Source organism: Grammomys surdaster, unplaced genomic scaffold (genome assembly GCF_004785775.1).
Source record: "Grammomys surdaster isolate TR1022 unplaced genomic scaffold, NIH_TR_1.0 125863, whole genome shotgun sequence".
Taxonomy (NCBI): Eukaryota; Metazoa; Chordata; class Mammalia; order Rodentia; family Muridae; genus Grammomys; species Grammomys surdaster.
The window spans coordinates 1,176,033-1,192,443 of NW_021620689.1; the positions used below are offsets into that span (position 1 = coordinate 1,176,033).

The following is a 16,411-nucleotide window of genomic DNA, read 5'->3' on the forward strand; positions in this document are numbered from 1 at the left end:
GGAAAATCAAAGATCAAAACAAGTACAGGTCAGGGGAGAAGGCAGGGGGAAGAGGGGGGATGCTGTGGTCAGTGGGAGCTGGCCCAGCAGAAGAACGGCCTGGAGCATCAGACAGAGTTCCTTCCATGTGTGGAACGGGAAGGCTACCTGACAGGTTTGAAAAACAGAGAGTAGCATAGACTAAAGCATTCTCTGCTTACCTCCTACCTCTCCCCTCCTTTGTGTTTGTGTGTGTGTTTGTGTAATGGAACCCAGGGCACATGTCAGACAAGGGGCTTCACTCCTACGTGTCTGTTCCTTTATGGCTGATTAAAATTCCATTGTTTAACTATATGCCAATCTGTCTGTCTCATGTAGATTGCCCCTTGATCCATCTTTAGCTTTTTGTTTTTAACAGGAAAATGAGTAAATAGAGTCTGTCACAAGACTCGGCAGATGCATAGGCACATCCGAACATTGCTGTGGTGACGTTGAGTCCATCCTTCCAGCCTCGTGCACAAGAAACAAATCTCAACAGTCAAGTCTCACCAGACACAGAAAATCACCTAAGACCGATCAGAGAGCCAACCACAAAAGACACGACCACAGAACTAGAAGAAAACAAGGGAGCCGGTCTTTAGGATAGGCAGATACCTCCCAGCCCAGAACATACAAAGAGAATTATTATTGAATCGGACTTCCTACAATTAAGGACTTTGCTTCTCATGAGACATAACTGCTAACAGAGTATTAAAGACAACCCCACATGTAATGAATATAATACATATATAAATGTACATATTCATACTGCCCCAAAATGACTCTTATCAGGATATGCAAAGAACTCCTTTAAATCAACAAGGAAATGACAAACAGCTCAATTTTGAAAAGGTCACTGAAAGGTTCTAAAAAAGAGAGAAGGAATATTCAAATGACTTACTCAACCTTCAGATTAGCAGAGTGGAGCCTGTTAGGTCTCACAGGCAATGGGACAGGGAAGCATAAAACCTACAGCCAACTACCCCACCTGTTCTGGCTGAGTTAGTTCTTCCTCCTGCATTGAGCCCCAGGAGGCCTTTCCCCATTAAAAAGGTACTTCCACTAACCATCAGATAAATACAAAAGAAAGTCACAATAAGATAACCACTTCACAAATGAGCAAAGTGGCCGAAATCTTAAAAAGTCTAACTGACCTCCCTGCGTGTCCGCACAGATGTAGAACGCCTGCCAGCCGTGTGCACTACTGCGGGAATGCAGATTTGTATAATACCCATGAAACTGTCCGGCTGGATATGGTGACCCCATGGTTCAACTCCTAAAAACAAACTCAACAAACCTGGGTACCCATGCCTTGGGAGATAAACACAGGGCCCTTCACAGGAACACTGAACTAGTAACTCCTGAGTGGGAGCAGCTCAAGGGATCATGGAGAATGAGATGCAGTTTTCAAAGGTTCCTCTGGTGGGATGCTGTCCTGAGCACAGGGCTGGGGAGTGCTGCAGGATCTAACTATACAGACGACTGTCAGGCATGGGTGGGAGGCCCAATAAGCAAGGCTCAAAATGTAGATGCTGAGCGATTCTGACCCCGAGAACTCCAAGGCCAGGCCATGTCAGTGCATGGCAACAGCACAGAGTGGTGGCAGACACACATACGTAGCATGGCCACATGAGCTCCCAGAGGCCTAGATGTGCTTGCCTGGTCTCTGGGCTTGATCTGGGTTCCAGGGATGCTGTCTTGATCTGGCTTAGACAGGTTTGTTTCTTCTGAGTACTCCCTGGCCAAGACAAGGTTGTATGCTCCTCTCCTGGACGATTCCCTGAAGTTCTCAGGCCTGAGCCCAGATTTCTAGTCACAGTAAAGATACATGGAAGTCTTGCAGGAGCAGCAACCGGCCACCTCTGCCTTTCTCAGCCTGTGATCCCTAACTTTTATCATACAGCAAATGATCACCCAGGATTACTCAAGTGCATAGACTGGCCATCATGCAAATTCTCCCCCTGCTTTCCATGTTGGCCTGCCCTTACTGTTTCCAACCATCTTTCAGAGCACAGCTTAGACACCTCTTACTCCAGGAAGCCCTCTAACTAGTGCCTTCAGCTATTGTAGCTCTTGGTCCTCTGATGAGACTTCCTGGTATCTTGGCTGTGACCTGTAGTGGGTGAAGGTTTGTCTCCCACTGAGATTATCAGGAGGAATCTAAAGTGAGTTCCGAACACCAGGAATTCGTTCCTACTTTTTCTCTAATTTGTATATCAGATCAGACCATTAGGACTGGCTCTGGGCACTCTAGGTGTAGACACTGTGCTGGCGTAGGATAGGTGTGCTAGTTAGTTTTGTCAGCTTAACCTAAACTAGTGACACCAGGGAGGAGGGAATGGCAAGTATGGAACTGCCCCCATCAGACAGGGATGTTGTCTTGATTGCTGATGTAAGAGGGGCCAGCCCACTGTGGGTGGTGTCACTCCTGGCAGGTGTTCCTCTGTTACATAAGGGAGCAGGCTGAGCACAGAAAGAGAGGCAGTATGCAAGGTCTCCGTTTTAGCTCCTGCCTCTGATCCCGGCCTTGGCTTTCCTCCAAATTGGATTTGGTCAGTGTTTTATCACAGTAACATAAGGCAAACTAGGACACTAGGTTATGTAGTAGGGTAACAAAACATGAAGAGAGCCTGTGGTCTAGTGGAAGAGAGAAACACACACATCCTCATACACACACCTTCACACAATAGCAAAGTATCACTGGCCAGACGGCATATTGAACCTATGAGGGCCTCTGATGGGACTCTGGCCTTTGCTGAGTCCTAAAGCTTCGTGATAGATCTGATCCTATGTAGTCATTTGCATGTAGCAGGAAGGATTCTTTGCCTCCTGGTGCTCGTGGCAGGGTAGGCCAGGAACAACCAAAAAGACCAGAGGCGGGGCTCCAGACTAAGCTAGGGTAGAATAAAACTCATGAATGTCAAACATACAGCTCAACACCCTGGAGCCTCTGACCTTAGGCACACACTCTGTGTGTGTGTGTGTGTGTGTCTGTGTGTCTCTCTGTGTGTGAAGGGGACAACAGGGAAAGCTCTTGTGGGAGTCAGGCCCTGCCCTGATGGCCTAGTGGGTGGAAAAGAGTAGTCAAGTGTACCCAGAGCCAAATTCCACGTTTTAGAGTGTCAGACACAATTCCAGGCATTTGACAGAGGCACTATTTCACATTGTAGGGAGCTAAGGCAGTTTGTCCAACATAGCTGAGGTGAGACTTGCTGGGAAGCCAGCTTGGGCAGACTTTCTGTGCTCAAAAGCTAACCACAGTGAGGCTTTGGAAAACAGAGCCATGAACAGGTAACATCCTGGTCTCTCTACCCCTGGCAGCCCAGGAGATTAAATGGCTTAGAAATCAGAAACTGGGGGCTGGAGAGATGGCTCAGAGGTTAAGAGCACTGACTGCTCTTCCAGAGGACCTGAGTTCAATTCCCAGCACCTACATGGAAGCTCACAACCATCTGTAATGGGATCCAATGCCCTCTTCTGGAGTGACTGAAGACAGCAACAGTGTACTCATATACATAAATAAATAAATCTTTTTTTTAAAAAAAGGAAATCAGAAACTCTTTAGAGAGATGGGTAAGTCTCAGCCAGCAGAACAGACATAGATGATGTTAACCCCTAAACTCAGTCTACAGGGGTCTTAGACAACATTTCTTAGGTTCTTGTGGTTCATTGATTCATTCAACAATCACTTTACTGAGCAGTAACTATAGTCTCTGACCTTTCAGGTGCCCCAGAATAGATAAAATATCCAAAGAGAGTGTCACCTTCAATAACGTGAGGGAGAAGGGAAAGTACATTAAAACACAACGATTTAACTAAAAATTGTGATATGAGCTTTGATGGGCTATGATATCATATTTCGGAAAAGATGACCTAGTCATTTTGGAAATGAGATTCCTTAGGCTTGAGATCTTTAAGCGGTTACATGGAAATCTAAGGTTCTATAGAAGCTATTTCCAGTTATCTAAGCCTTTAAGTTGAATTTGAATTAAATATATATGTAAAAATACATTTCAGATATGCAGTCTCCCTCAGGATCTGCAGGGAATTGGTTCCAGGACCCCCTACAGATAGCAGACTGGCAGATGCTGGGTCCCTGGCGCAGAGGGCTTGGTATTTGCATATATCTTCCACACACTATGCCTTATGCTCCAAAGTCTCAAGATGCCCCATCCCACAATGCAATGCAAATGCTATGTAAATAGGCGCTGTGCTTATTGTTTAGGGAAAATGACACAGAAAAGTCTATATATGTTTAGTACAGAAGCAACTAGGTTTTTTTTTCTTTTCTTTTTTCTTCCCCTGAGTATTTTTGGTCCCTGGTTGTAGAGTCCAAGAGCCTGGAAGGCTCACTGTGTGTATGAACACACGAATGGGTGTATGTATAGGATCTGTCTTTTAAAAGACACTAAAATGGGGCTCGAGAGATGGCTCAGCAATTAAGAGCACTGTTGTCCCAGCAGAGGAGCTGGGCTCAGTTCCCAGCACTCACACAACTGCTCACAGTCAAACTCCCTTTCCAGGGGGATCTGACGCCCTCTTCTGGCTTCTGCAGGCACTGCATGAATGTGGTGTTTAAACCTACGTGCAAGGAAACACTCATACCGCACCCCCCCAAACCAAACGAATCATTTTAAAAAGATAAAAACAAGCCAGGCAGTGGTAGTACACCCCTTTAATCCCAGCACTCAGGAAGCAGATGCAAGGGGATCTCTGAGTTTGAGGCCAGCCTGGTCTACATAGTGAGTTCCAGGATAGCCAGGGCTACCCAGACAATGCCTGTCTCAAAAAACAAAACGACAAAAACCCAAACCAAAACAACAACAAAATTAGTAACAAAAAAACCCAGTATGCACCTGGGTGTGCTGTGTAGCACACTGGAAACTGGCTGCTCACCCAGGCACTGAGAAGTCAGTTACTGTTGTGTGTGTTTGAGGAAATTCCACAGGCAGTGGAATTTCCGACTTTTAAATGTGTCTGCTAATTAGCAAATATGGGGAATACTTGTTTTTATCTTTTTTTTTTTTTTTTTAAGGATTCAGGTGTGGGACAGCTTTGACTGGCACCACAACTTGCCTTTGTGAGTCGGGACTTCCTAGTGACTCTGTAGGCAATAGAAAGTACATACTTTTATGAAAACAGGGCCAGTGTCAGACTTCAGGGCTCATCTGGAGGCTCTGGGGTCAAGTTGCTGCAGGCACTGAGCAGCATGCTGTGCTCACAGAGTCTTTTTATGGCAGGCAGATGGCATGCTCTTGGGCTAATACAGTATCTGCTTTATATGTATGCTACCTATTGCTACTTGAGTCGGATGCCAAGGAAAGATAAAATACATTCCGTAGCAAGGCGGCTATGGTTCATAACGATGCCTCGCATATTTTGAAATGGCTGAGAGTGTTTTCAGTGTTCTTACCCAGAAGAAATGATAAATGCTACAGATAAATGCTAGATGTGGTGGATGGGTGAGGTCCTCCGATTTGAGCAACCCACAAGGCACACACGTATCCAAACGGCACATCCTGTACCGTAAACTTGTCCATTAATATTTTTCCATTAATAAAGTTATTAGAAAAGAAAAATAAAGCTTGAAAATGTTCGCTTTAGTTCAAAGGTCCTGGAGACCTTGGTTGACCTCCTCTCAGGCAATCTCAGCCCCTCTCTCCCTTTCCTCAGTTTCCAGCCACCCTCCATGGTCTCCTGGCTTCTCCTTGTGTAGCTCAGGCTGACCTTGTATTTGCTATATAGCCCAGGGTGGCCTGGAGCTCAAGATCTTCCCTCTGCTTCGTGATTGCTGGCATTACAAGATATAGCACCATGCCTGGCTAGCCTAGGAAGTCCTCGCAGGCCCCGCCCCTGCTCATGGGGGATTGGTACAAGTGGGAAAGGCTCCCTGAGCCCCCTCCCCCGCCCCACGCCCACACATGAAGATCTGCTCACTCACCCTTCTTGGTGGCCTCAAAACTGTCATGGAAGTGAATCCTCTGGATGTCGTAAGTCAGGGTCGTGTTGGGCAGCAGAGTCCTGTTCCTGTTGATGATGTTGGCTGAGAATCGGAAGGCATGCTCCTCAGCGTTCATGACCTGGGCGTTGGGACCGTCCGCATACTCAAAGATTCCTCCTGTGAGAGATGACAGAGCTGTGTGTGGGAGGAGGGACGGGGAGGGAGCACGGATGCTCGGCTCAGGTTTTACAGACAAGGTCCTCTCACCCCAGTGTTCGATAAGATCCTAGGTAATTCCCATGTTCAAAAACTATACATTGTACCCGACTAGCAAATCCCTGCTAACAAAAGCTGACAGGCCCGAATAAGATTACCAACTTAATACTGCTATGAAAATGCTTAATAGAGTTTTGGCAAGTAGAACCTACCAGAATATTACAAGGCTAACACACCATGACCACATAGTTTTATTTCAGGAATGCAAGACCAGCTCAATATAAAGGAGCCCATGAATCCCATTCCACCACGTCAATAGTTCAAAGGAGACAAAAATACGATTCACTTGCAAAGTTCAGGAGGATGTCTGATGAAACTCAGTGTCTACTGCCATAAAAATGTCTAATAAGACATTGGCAGGAAAGACACTTCCTTCAGCAACTTTAGCTCTTCTCAGCCTTAATGTCACAGTAACTAACACCTAATGAAACACTAAAGACCTTCTCCTCAAAGGAAAAATAATAATAAAAAAAAAGTGTTGGTGAAGATTCACACTGCACGCCACTAACCAGAAAAAAGCGAGATTGGAAGTGAACGGAGAGGCTCGGCTCGGGCAAAGGGGCAGGTTACTATTTGCACAGGATATAAATGTTACTGTATTGTGACTGCACTCACTCCCCATGGCTGGCTCTCAGCCCCCTCCCTCTTTTTCCCAACTACCCACCCCAATTTCATGACTTTTTTTCTTTTTGCATGCTATCTATGGGTCTTGCGCAGGTGGTCATGGTTACTGAATGTTCACGATGGCCGTGCCACAGTCTCCTTCCTGTCCTCTGACTCTCATTGTCTTCCTGCCTCCTCTTCCGCAACGCTCCCTGAGTCTCAAAGGGGCTGTCTCCCAAGGGCTGAAAACTCAACAGACACTTATTCTCAGCACTTTGGCCGACGGTGAATCTCTGCTTTGACCAGTGCACAGAGTCCAGCAAGGCTTTTCAATCAAGGTTGTAATTTGTGGGTATAAGCAGGAAAAATTTAGAAGGTGGCTTAACTGCATGAGTATTTATCAGATCATCAGTAGGAGATTTCACCTGTAAGGCCTGTGAAAGCCCTAGCTGCCGCTTTTTGAGCAGGTTTATAGAGCACCACGCATATATTCCGCCCGTGGAGCAGGCCTCAGGTCCAATCAGGGATTGATGGGTTGCCCTGGAGCATCAATGCATCAGTGGGGGCAATAGGCAATAAATAAATAAATAAATAAATAAATAAATAAACAAACCCCAACCACAAAGACAGGCAAGAGCTGTTACGAAGAGTTTAATAGCTAGTCAGCACTTTTGTGTTTTGTTTGTTTCATTTTGCTTCTAGACAGTGTTTCTCTGTGTATCCCTGGCTGTCCTGGAACTGACTCTGTAGACCAGGCTGGCTCTGAACTCACAGAGATCCACCTGCCTCTGCCTCCCAAGTGCTAGGATTAAAGGTGTGTGCCACCACCACCCAGCTAGCTAGTGAGTACTCATAGAGAAACTTAACAGCAAAAGGGTTGTCAACATCAGCACAAATATCAACCAACAAATAATAACGCAAATGTAAACACGTAATTCCAATAGCTTATAAATGAGGAAAACAAAGAAAACACCTTCAGCAGGAGAGAGAACCAAGCTGGAGGTGGAGGCTCACACCTTTGACCCAGCACTCAGGAGACAGAGGCAGGAGGACCACTGTGAGTTTCAGACATGCCAGAGGTACATGGTAAGACCCTGGTGGGATCAGTGAAACGAACCAAGAGACAGAGACAGACACACGCAGCCCTGACGCTGCTGTTCCTTGGAAAGTAAAGTTTTGGGTCTCAGTTTTCTCCAAAGTCATTTTTTCAGTTTATTTCAACTCGAGTCACGACCACCAAAAGACTTCTCATGTACTTGGAAAAATGACTTTTAAATGTGAAGGCTCAACATTAGATAATGACTGAAAAATGTCTTTACAAGAATGATGAAAGGTGACTTGTATTATTATCAGATTTTAAAATATATCATTAAGCCAAAATAATTAAAACAGTGTTGTAACAGCGTCTAAAGACATGCAGGATCAAGAGAATGAGATAAAAAGCCTTAGAAAGCTCAGGCAGAGACGAGTATCGAAAACATGAATGAGAAGGGTGTTTCACAGCAGCAAAAGAATGAATTATTCATTAATTGTGTTCTGACAATTATTCTATTATTTGGGGATTTCAATCTTTTCCTTTTTGGTACAAGGACTGAACCCAGGACTTCATACATGCTAGGCAAGTTCTCTACCACTGGGCTACATGCCTGGTTCTCTAGATACCAATATTAATAAATTCTAATTCTAGGTGAATTAAAGATTAACAAGAAAATAAGAGAAAGGTGAAGGAAAACACTATAAAACTGCCAAAAATAGAAAATAGTGTATAGTGTTGGGGTGGAAGAGGCCTGCTTAAGCATTTCAATAAAGTCAGAAAACGTGGGAGAAAGACTGGTAACTTCCGGGAAGTAACATCAGACATCTCTGCATCAAAATCATCACGAACAACTTTGAATGGCAAGAGGCCAACCATGGACAGCAGCTCAAAAGTTAACGTTATAAAAAGCACTTAGAACCTGCAAAAAAGACAGATGCCCCAGTGTAAGCAGGGGCAAAGTGGGAAGTCCGGGTATTCCATTAAGAAAAAAAAATGCTATCAGTGGATGGAGATAGGTGTCAGCTTTCCTCCTAATTAAATAAACTCTTCCTGTTGAAATGAACAAGATGCCAGTGCAGCTCATCTGATGGGCAAAGGGAGAAGACAGAGGAAAACACACGGGCATCTGCTTCTTTGTTGGCAGATGGGGAAAATGGTACATACACACTCCTCTTCCTAACGGCCATGTAAGGAGAACATCTAGAAATACTCAACCAGGGGATGGTAAGCCATGTATATCCGTGGAACTGTAAAACTTTAACGATATGACTCCTCATCAGAGAAACTTCTCTTTGTAACAGATGGAGGCCGTTACAGAAAATGAAAACTAATCAAAATGCAGAGTTGTGGTGTTCGGTCACAACAGATACAACCCCAGCACAGCTCCTGCCCCTAAAGCTCAGGGATCATTGCAGAAGAGGAGGCAGAAAGAGCCAGGAGGTTGTGTCTCTGAGAAATGTCAGAGAAGCTAGACCCAAGAAGTTTCACAAACATGGCTGCCTAAGCAAGACCCGAACCAGCTTGCTACCTTGTCAGACATGCTAACGTGGAAGAAGAAAATCTCTCCAGGCCTTCACCCTAGACAAGAACTCCAGGCAATCGAGGAATGCTGAGAGCAGGAGAAATAGTCTTCTTCAGAGAAGGGTACACAGATTGGCTATCCAATACCAAACAGTCAGCCCTGACAACATATATATATATGTGTGTGTGTGTCATATATATATATACTTATATAATATACAGTTATATGATATACAATGTATAATATTATATATGATGTATACATATATAACATATATTACATGGACTGAGCAGGTTATATTTCTATCTATATTTAGGAATATACATGTGTGAAGTATTCATAAGTGTGCGTGTGTATGTGTGTAATAATTAGAGGAAAAAAGATCATGAATTTGAGAAAAGGTAAAGAAAGTTCATAGGAGGTGTGGAGGGAGGAAAGAGAAGAAGGAGGTGATGTAATTTTATTACAATTCTCCAAAATTATTTTTTAAAGTTTTTTTTGTTGTTGTTGTTATTGGCTTTTCAAGACAGGGTTTCTCTGAATACCCTTGGCTGTCCTGGAACTTACTTTGTAACCCAGGCTGGCCTCAAACTCAGAGATCCTCCTGCCTCTGCCTCCCGAGTGTTGGGACTTAAGGCGTGCGCCACCATGTGCAGCTATTTTCAAAAACCGTACCGCTGTGGAAACGTCCGTGACGTGTCTGCTGCTGCGGTTCTGAGGAAATGCCGTAAGGGAAGAAGAGTGGAGCAGGGTCGGGTGGGCTTGAGCCACTGCCATGAGTTTACAGACAAGCCTTTATTCTTTCAGAAATGAGTTTTCTTGAGATAGTGTTGGTGTTCCACGAAATTGACCTGCTTTGGGTATATGGTGGTTTTGAGTAGGAAGTCATGCAAGCAAACCATAGCTCAATTTCAGAACTTCTCCACTATCCCATAATACCCCCTATGGCCATTTCACTGTTTGCCCCAGGAAACCACTAATTTGCTTTTTGTCTCCAAATATTTTTTTTCCTGAACATCTCATGCAAATAGAATCACACAGTAGGTGTTCTTCTGGGTCTGGCGTCTAGTGCTCAGTGTGTCTGGGTTTATCAATGTGTAGCGTGTATCAGTAACAACTATTATTGCTGAGCATAGATGCACTGTAATCTATCCATCAGCTGGCTGATGGGTATTTGGATTGTTTTCATTATTTGGGAAAACTAAAAGAAAAAAAAATGTGGCTTCCAGTTTCTGGTCTGTCATATGAAAAGCTTGGGGGAAACTCACCACGCCATCTAATGTCAACTTTTCTTGAGTCTGTAAGCATGAAGCCCCAATGCAACCATTTCCTCTAAAAGTGGCCAGAGACACCAGAGTATCACAGTATATTGAATCCTTAATGGAAACTGCAGACTTATGTACTTGAATACTTGGCCATGGGATGGAGAAATTCCCATGTGCATTCCACAGTAGAAGGCAACAGGAACCATTTTAAAACATGTCAAAGATTTTTCTTCTTCCTTACAAGGTCTGACTCAAAGGAACTTAGTTAACTAGAGCCTACGCGGCTGAAGCGTGAGGAAACCCTAGTGGACCTGAGGGGAGGGAGACTCAAACTCTGATGCTTCATCCAGGGGTGGAAGACAGAAATACTTGGGAGGGGTCACCGGTCCTGAGGAAAAGCTTAGGCTTACTAAATGACTCATCCTGGGTCTGGGAAGGTCTGCAGGGAAAGTGTCTGCCTCACAGTGGGAGGACTAGAACTCAGATCCACAGCACCCATGTCAAAGCCAGGAGGGAATGGCATCTCTCCTTCAAGTCGAGCACTGAGAAGGCAGAGACAGGAGATTCCTGGAATAAGCTGGCTAGCCAGGGCCAGGGCCAGGGCCAGGGCCAGGGCCAGGGCCAGGGCCAGGGCCAGGGCCAGGGCCAGGGCCAGGGCCAGGGCCAGGGCCAGGGCCAGGGCCAGGGCCAGGGCCAGAGGATCTGCCTCAGTGGATGAGATGAGTGGTTGGGGAAGATTTTGAACATCAGCCTCAGGTCTCTACATGTGTGTGCATGTGTGTGCAAGCATGCCTGTAGGGTGTGCATATGTGTGCAAGTATGCACGTGGGGCATGCATCTGCACATGTGCACACACACATGCACAAACAGAAAACAAAATAAAAACAAAAAACATCGAAGAGGGGAAGGAAAGGAAGGAAGGAAGGAGAAGAAAGGAGAGAGAGAGAGAGAGAGAGAGAGAGAGAGAGAGAGAGAGAGAGAGAGAAGACTGATCCTAATCAGAGGATTGGAAAACATTACACACACACACACACTCTAGCAAAAAATGTACACAAGTATCAGAATCAAACACAGAGATCACAAGAGTGTTGGAATTCTCCCACTAGGAATTCAAAACAACTGTGTCAATATGGTCAGGGCTCTCGGAGCAAAGTGGACAATACAGAAGATGATGAACTTCTGAGAAAAGGAGCTAAAAATGAAAGCCAGAGAGCAAAGCACTGTGACAGAAACGAAGATGCCAGGCACAGGCTGCTGGCGGGCTGACTGTGAGCTTGAGGAATCCTCAGTAGAAATATTCAAAACCAAAAACAGAATGTAGGCATGGGGAGGAGAAAGGAACAAGACACAATATTTGAGAACCTCGGGTTGCTTCAAGTTAAAAAATAAGGGGCGGATCTCAGGAGAGAGGTGTGAGAAGAAGAAATAATGAACACGTTAATTGCTGAAAATGCCTCTCAAATTAATGTCAAACACTCAACCAAAGGTTTAGGATGTTTGGGAAATCTCATGTCGGATGACCCCTGACCCCTAGGCATACCATACCATTTTCAAATAGCAGAAAGGGAAAGATTAAAAAGAACCCTGTCAGGCTGGAGAGATGGCTCAGCAGTTAAGACCACTGACTGCTCTTCCAGAGGTCCTGAGTTCAATTCCCAGCAACTACATAGTGGCTCACAACCATCTGTAATGGGATCCTACGCCCTCTTCTGGTGTGTCTGAGGACAATGACAGTGTCCCCTTATACATTTAAAAGAAAGAAAAAGAAAAAAAAAGAATTCTGTCAGAAAAGAATCCTGTCAGAATACAGAGGAAAACCACACTTTCTATACTGACTAGCAAAGATGGAATTATATTTGACATCCTGAAACCACCTTGTTAAGAAAAAAGTGGAGTGAAATATTTAAAGTGCAGAAGGAAATAAACACCAACCCAGAATTGTTTACTTGGACACATTATTCTTCAAATGTGAAGAGAAATAACAGCTAAAATGAAAGGAATTTATTTACTGTAGACCTGCACTTCAGGAAACGTATTTAGAGAGAGGAGGAAAGTGATGTGGGTCGGAAATGAGGACGAAGCAGAGAATGAAAACACTAAGGAGAAATTAAATGAAGGCAAAATTACTTTTTTCTCATTCTGAATTGATTTAACAAATAACTGCTTATTTGAAATGGTTAAAATTACACACATACACACACAGACACAACACACACAGACACACACACACACACACACGCACACACACACACACACTTATTTATAACTCAAATAAATGGCATCACAGATACCAGGATGGATGGGAGAATTGTCATAAGAAGGTATTAGCTTGTTACTTGGGAGAGAGTGTGTATTAGTTGTAAATATGCCTTTTGAACTTTGCAGCAACCACTAAAGCAGCAGGTTGTTTGCAACCTGTGGCTCAAGACCCCTTTTGGGGGTGGGAGTGAATTAAACGACTTTTCACACCAATGGCATATCAGCTATCCTGCATATCTGATAGTTACAGTATGATTCATAACAGCAAAATTACAGCTATGAAGTACTAACAAAATAATTTTATGGTCGAGGGGTGTGGTGGTTGAATAGGAATGGCCCCCATAGACTGTTTTAATGCTTGGCCCATAGGAAGTGGCACTATCATGAGGTGTGACCTTGTTGGAGGAAGTGTGTCACTGTCAGGGAAGGCTCGGAGCTCTTAGATGCTCAAGCTACACCCACGATGGTGCACAGTCTCCTGTTGTCTGCAGATCAAGATGCAGAACTCTTGGTTCCTCTAGCACCTGCCTGCATGCTGCCATGTTTCTCACCATGATGATAATGGACTGAACCTCTGAAACTGTAAGCCAGCAGCAATTAAATGTTTGCCTTTATGAGAGTTGCCATAGTCATGGTGGTGTCTCTCCACAGCAATAAAAACCTTAAGAAAGGGAGTTCCTAAGAAAGCATTAGGAAGGTTGAGAACCATTGCATTAAAGAGAGAATACAGCTGACACTCTAAGAGATGAAAGGTTCTAGAATCATAAAATTTGTTTGACAAAGCAAAAGGCAGAGAAAGAGTAGAAAACTAAAATATAGCAGACAGTGAAATGGCAAGAAACAAGGAATTGTTAACCTAACTATATGAAATTTGGCTTTAAACATAAGTGTCTACAATGCATTGGCAAAAGCAAGAAAAAGAAATAGGTTCCTGAATTAGAAAGGAAAGGATAATATTATTTCTATATGCAGATATAATTTTGTATGTTGGAATTCTAAATCCTTCATAAAAACCCTTAGAACTAGTATGTTTTATAAAGTAGGATATTAAGTCAAGATGATAAAGTTGCATTTCTAGACATCAATAATGAATCATCTAAAAGAAAATTATAAACACAACTCCACTTCCAATGTCACCAAAAGTATAAAAATGTATCCATGTATCTATAAGATCTAAAATATTTGTTTTTAATCATGTGTATATGCAGGCCCAAGCATGTGTGTGCACATGCATACAAGTGTATGCGTGCTCACACACATGTGCAAATGTGTTAATGGCGGCAGAGTCCAGAAGAGGTTGTCAGATTCCCTTGGGCTTGAATTACCTCCAGGAGGTTGTGTGACAGCCCATATAGATGTAGGTGACAGCCTATACAGATGTAGGAAGCAAACTCCAGTCCTCTTCAAGAATGGTATACACTCTTAAGCACTGAGCTGTCTCTCCAGCCCCCATGCTAATAATTTTTTAAACAGTGAAATACTTGTAATTTGACTTAACCAAGGAGAGAAAAGACTTTGATGATGAAAAGTATAAAATTATTGCTGAACAAAGTTAAAGAAAATGTAAATAAAGAGAAACACACCCTATGGGTATAGGCAGGACATCATGAGATCGAGGTATCAATGTTGCCCCAAACAGTCTACAGAGTCAATGCAATCTGGTCAGAACCCTGATGCTTGTTTGTTGTTGTAAAAACAGAAAACTCCATCCTAAAATCAACACAGACACTCGCTGAACTCTGAATAACCTATGCAGTCCTGACAAGGAACAAATTTAGAAAACTCCCAGTTCCTAATTTCAAACTTTCTACTTACTAAATATAAAGTCTAAAACCAGACTCGTAGAAGGAAACAGGCAAGAGCAAGAGCATTACGGCATGGGATTTGGCAGTGGTTTTCTTGGATGCTAATGGCAAAAGCATTGGCAACAGAAGATAGGCTAGACAAAGGGAACTTCATGAAACAAAAAGATAACTAAGTATGCATCTAAGTATACATCTAAGAGTGTGAAAAGTAAGCTGGAGCCTGTCGAGTATTTACCCGCCACCACAGACAAATGAGTGTGTATCCAGGAACGTCTAGAACACCTAAACAAAAACCTAATTTATAGCTGATGCTATGAGCCTGGAGGATGGCTCAGTGGTTAAGAGCACTGGCTCCTTTTCTAGAGGACTAGGGTTCATTCCTCAGCATCCACAAGGCAGCTCACAACCATTTGTAACTAATTCCAGGGGGTCAAATACCCTTTCCCAGGCTCCGTGGGCACCAGGACAAATGGCGTACACGTCATTTACAGGCAAAAATACTCGTATACGAAGTAAAATGAATAAATCAGTTTTTTAAAACCTGGATGTTATGATTTTAATATTCCATGCTCCTCCTGCTGCCCCACCCCCACATTAGGCTCATCGGTTGAAATCTAATACCCAGCTGGTGATGCTGGAAACTTTAGGGAGTGTGGCCTTGCTGGAAGATGTAGGTCACTAGGATGACCCCTTGGGCTATATATTGCCTTTGTCACTTCCTGGACCCTCTCTGCTTCCTGTTGGCCATGATGCGAACTGATTTGTTTCACCGCCAAGTCCTCAGCTTCACCTCAGGTCCATGGCAATGGAAACAACCAATCATGGACTGAAATTCTAACGCTCTGAGCCAAGATAATTCCTTCCTTCTTTAAGATGTTTTCCTTAGGCATTTAAATAAAGACAGGAGTCTAGAGAGATGGCTCAGTGGTTAAGAGCACTTACGCCCTTCCGGAGGATCTGGGTTGAGTTCCCAGCACCTCCGTGGTAGCTCACTGTAACTCTAGTCTCAGGAGAGCCAATGCCTTCTTTTGGCCTCCATACTGCATACACATATCGTGCAGACATACATGTAGGCAGAGCACGAATACATACAGTCCTGGTAGAATTTACGCCAGCTTGACACAAGCTATAGTCATCTGAGAGACAGGAACCTCACTTGAGAAAATGCCTCTATAAGATTAAGCTGTAGGCAGACCTGGAGGGCATTTTCTTAATGGGTGATTGATGGGGGAGGGCCTAGTCCATTCTGAACAACGCTTCCAGTGGGCTGATGGTCCTGGGTTCACAGAAAAAGCTGGCTGAGCATGCCATGTGAAACAAGCCAGCAAGCAGTGCCTTCCACGGCCTCTGCTCAGCTCCTGCCTCTCTCGGCTCCCGCCTCTGGGTTTCCGCCCAAATTGAGTTTCTGCTTTGGCTTCTATCAATGAGCTGTGATTTAGGATATTAAAGTCACATAAACCCTTTCTTCCTCAAATCGCTTTTGGTTGTGGTGTTTTATCATAGCAATAGAAACGCCAATTAAGACACACATAAAATAAAAAAATAAAGGTTTAAAAAATATATATAAAATCTATGAATAAATAAGGACAGGAAGTCTGACTGACAGAGTGGATAAAAGGTTTAAACAGGCACTTTGTTTTTCAAATAAGATACAGGAATGGCCAACAGGGCACCTGAAAGATGTTC

General features: G+C 43.9%; 1 protein-coding gene across 2 annotated transcripts in view; it reads right to left on the minus strand.

Moving 5' to 3' along the window:
* Positions 1-16,411, minus strand: part of Grik3 (glutamate ionotropic receptor kainate type subunit 3) — a 208,077-nt gene that overhangs the window by 75,571 nt on the left and 116,095 nt on the right. For both annotated transcript variants that reach the window (XM_028790109.1, XM_028790110.1), the window contains exon 2: positions 5,960-6,136. In XM_028790109.1, the coding sequence (XP_028645942.1) occupies positions 5,960-6,136 (177 nt within the window). The remainder of the gene's footprint in view (positions 1-5,959; positions 6,137-16,411) is intronic.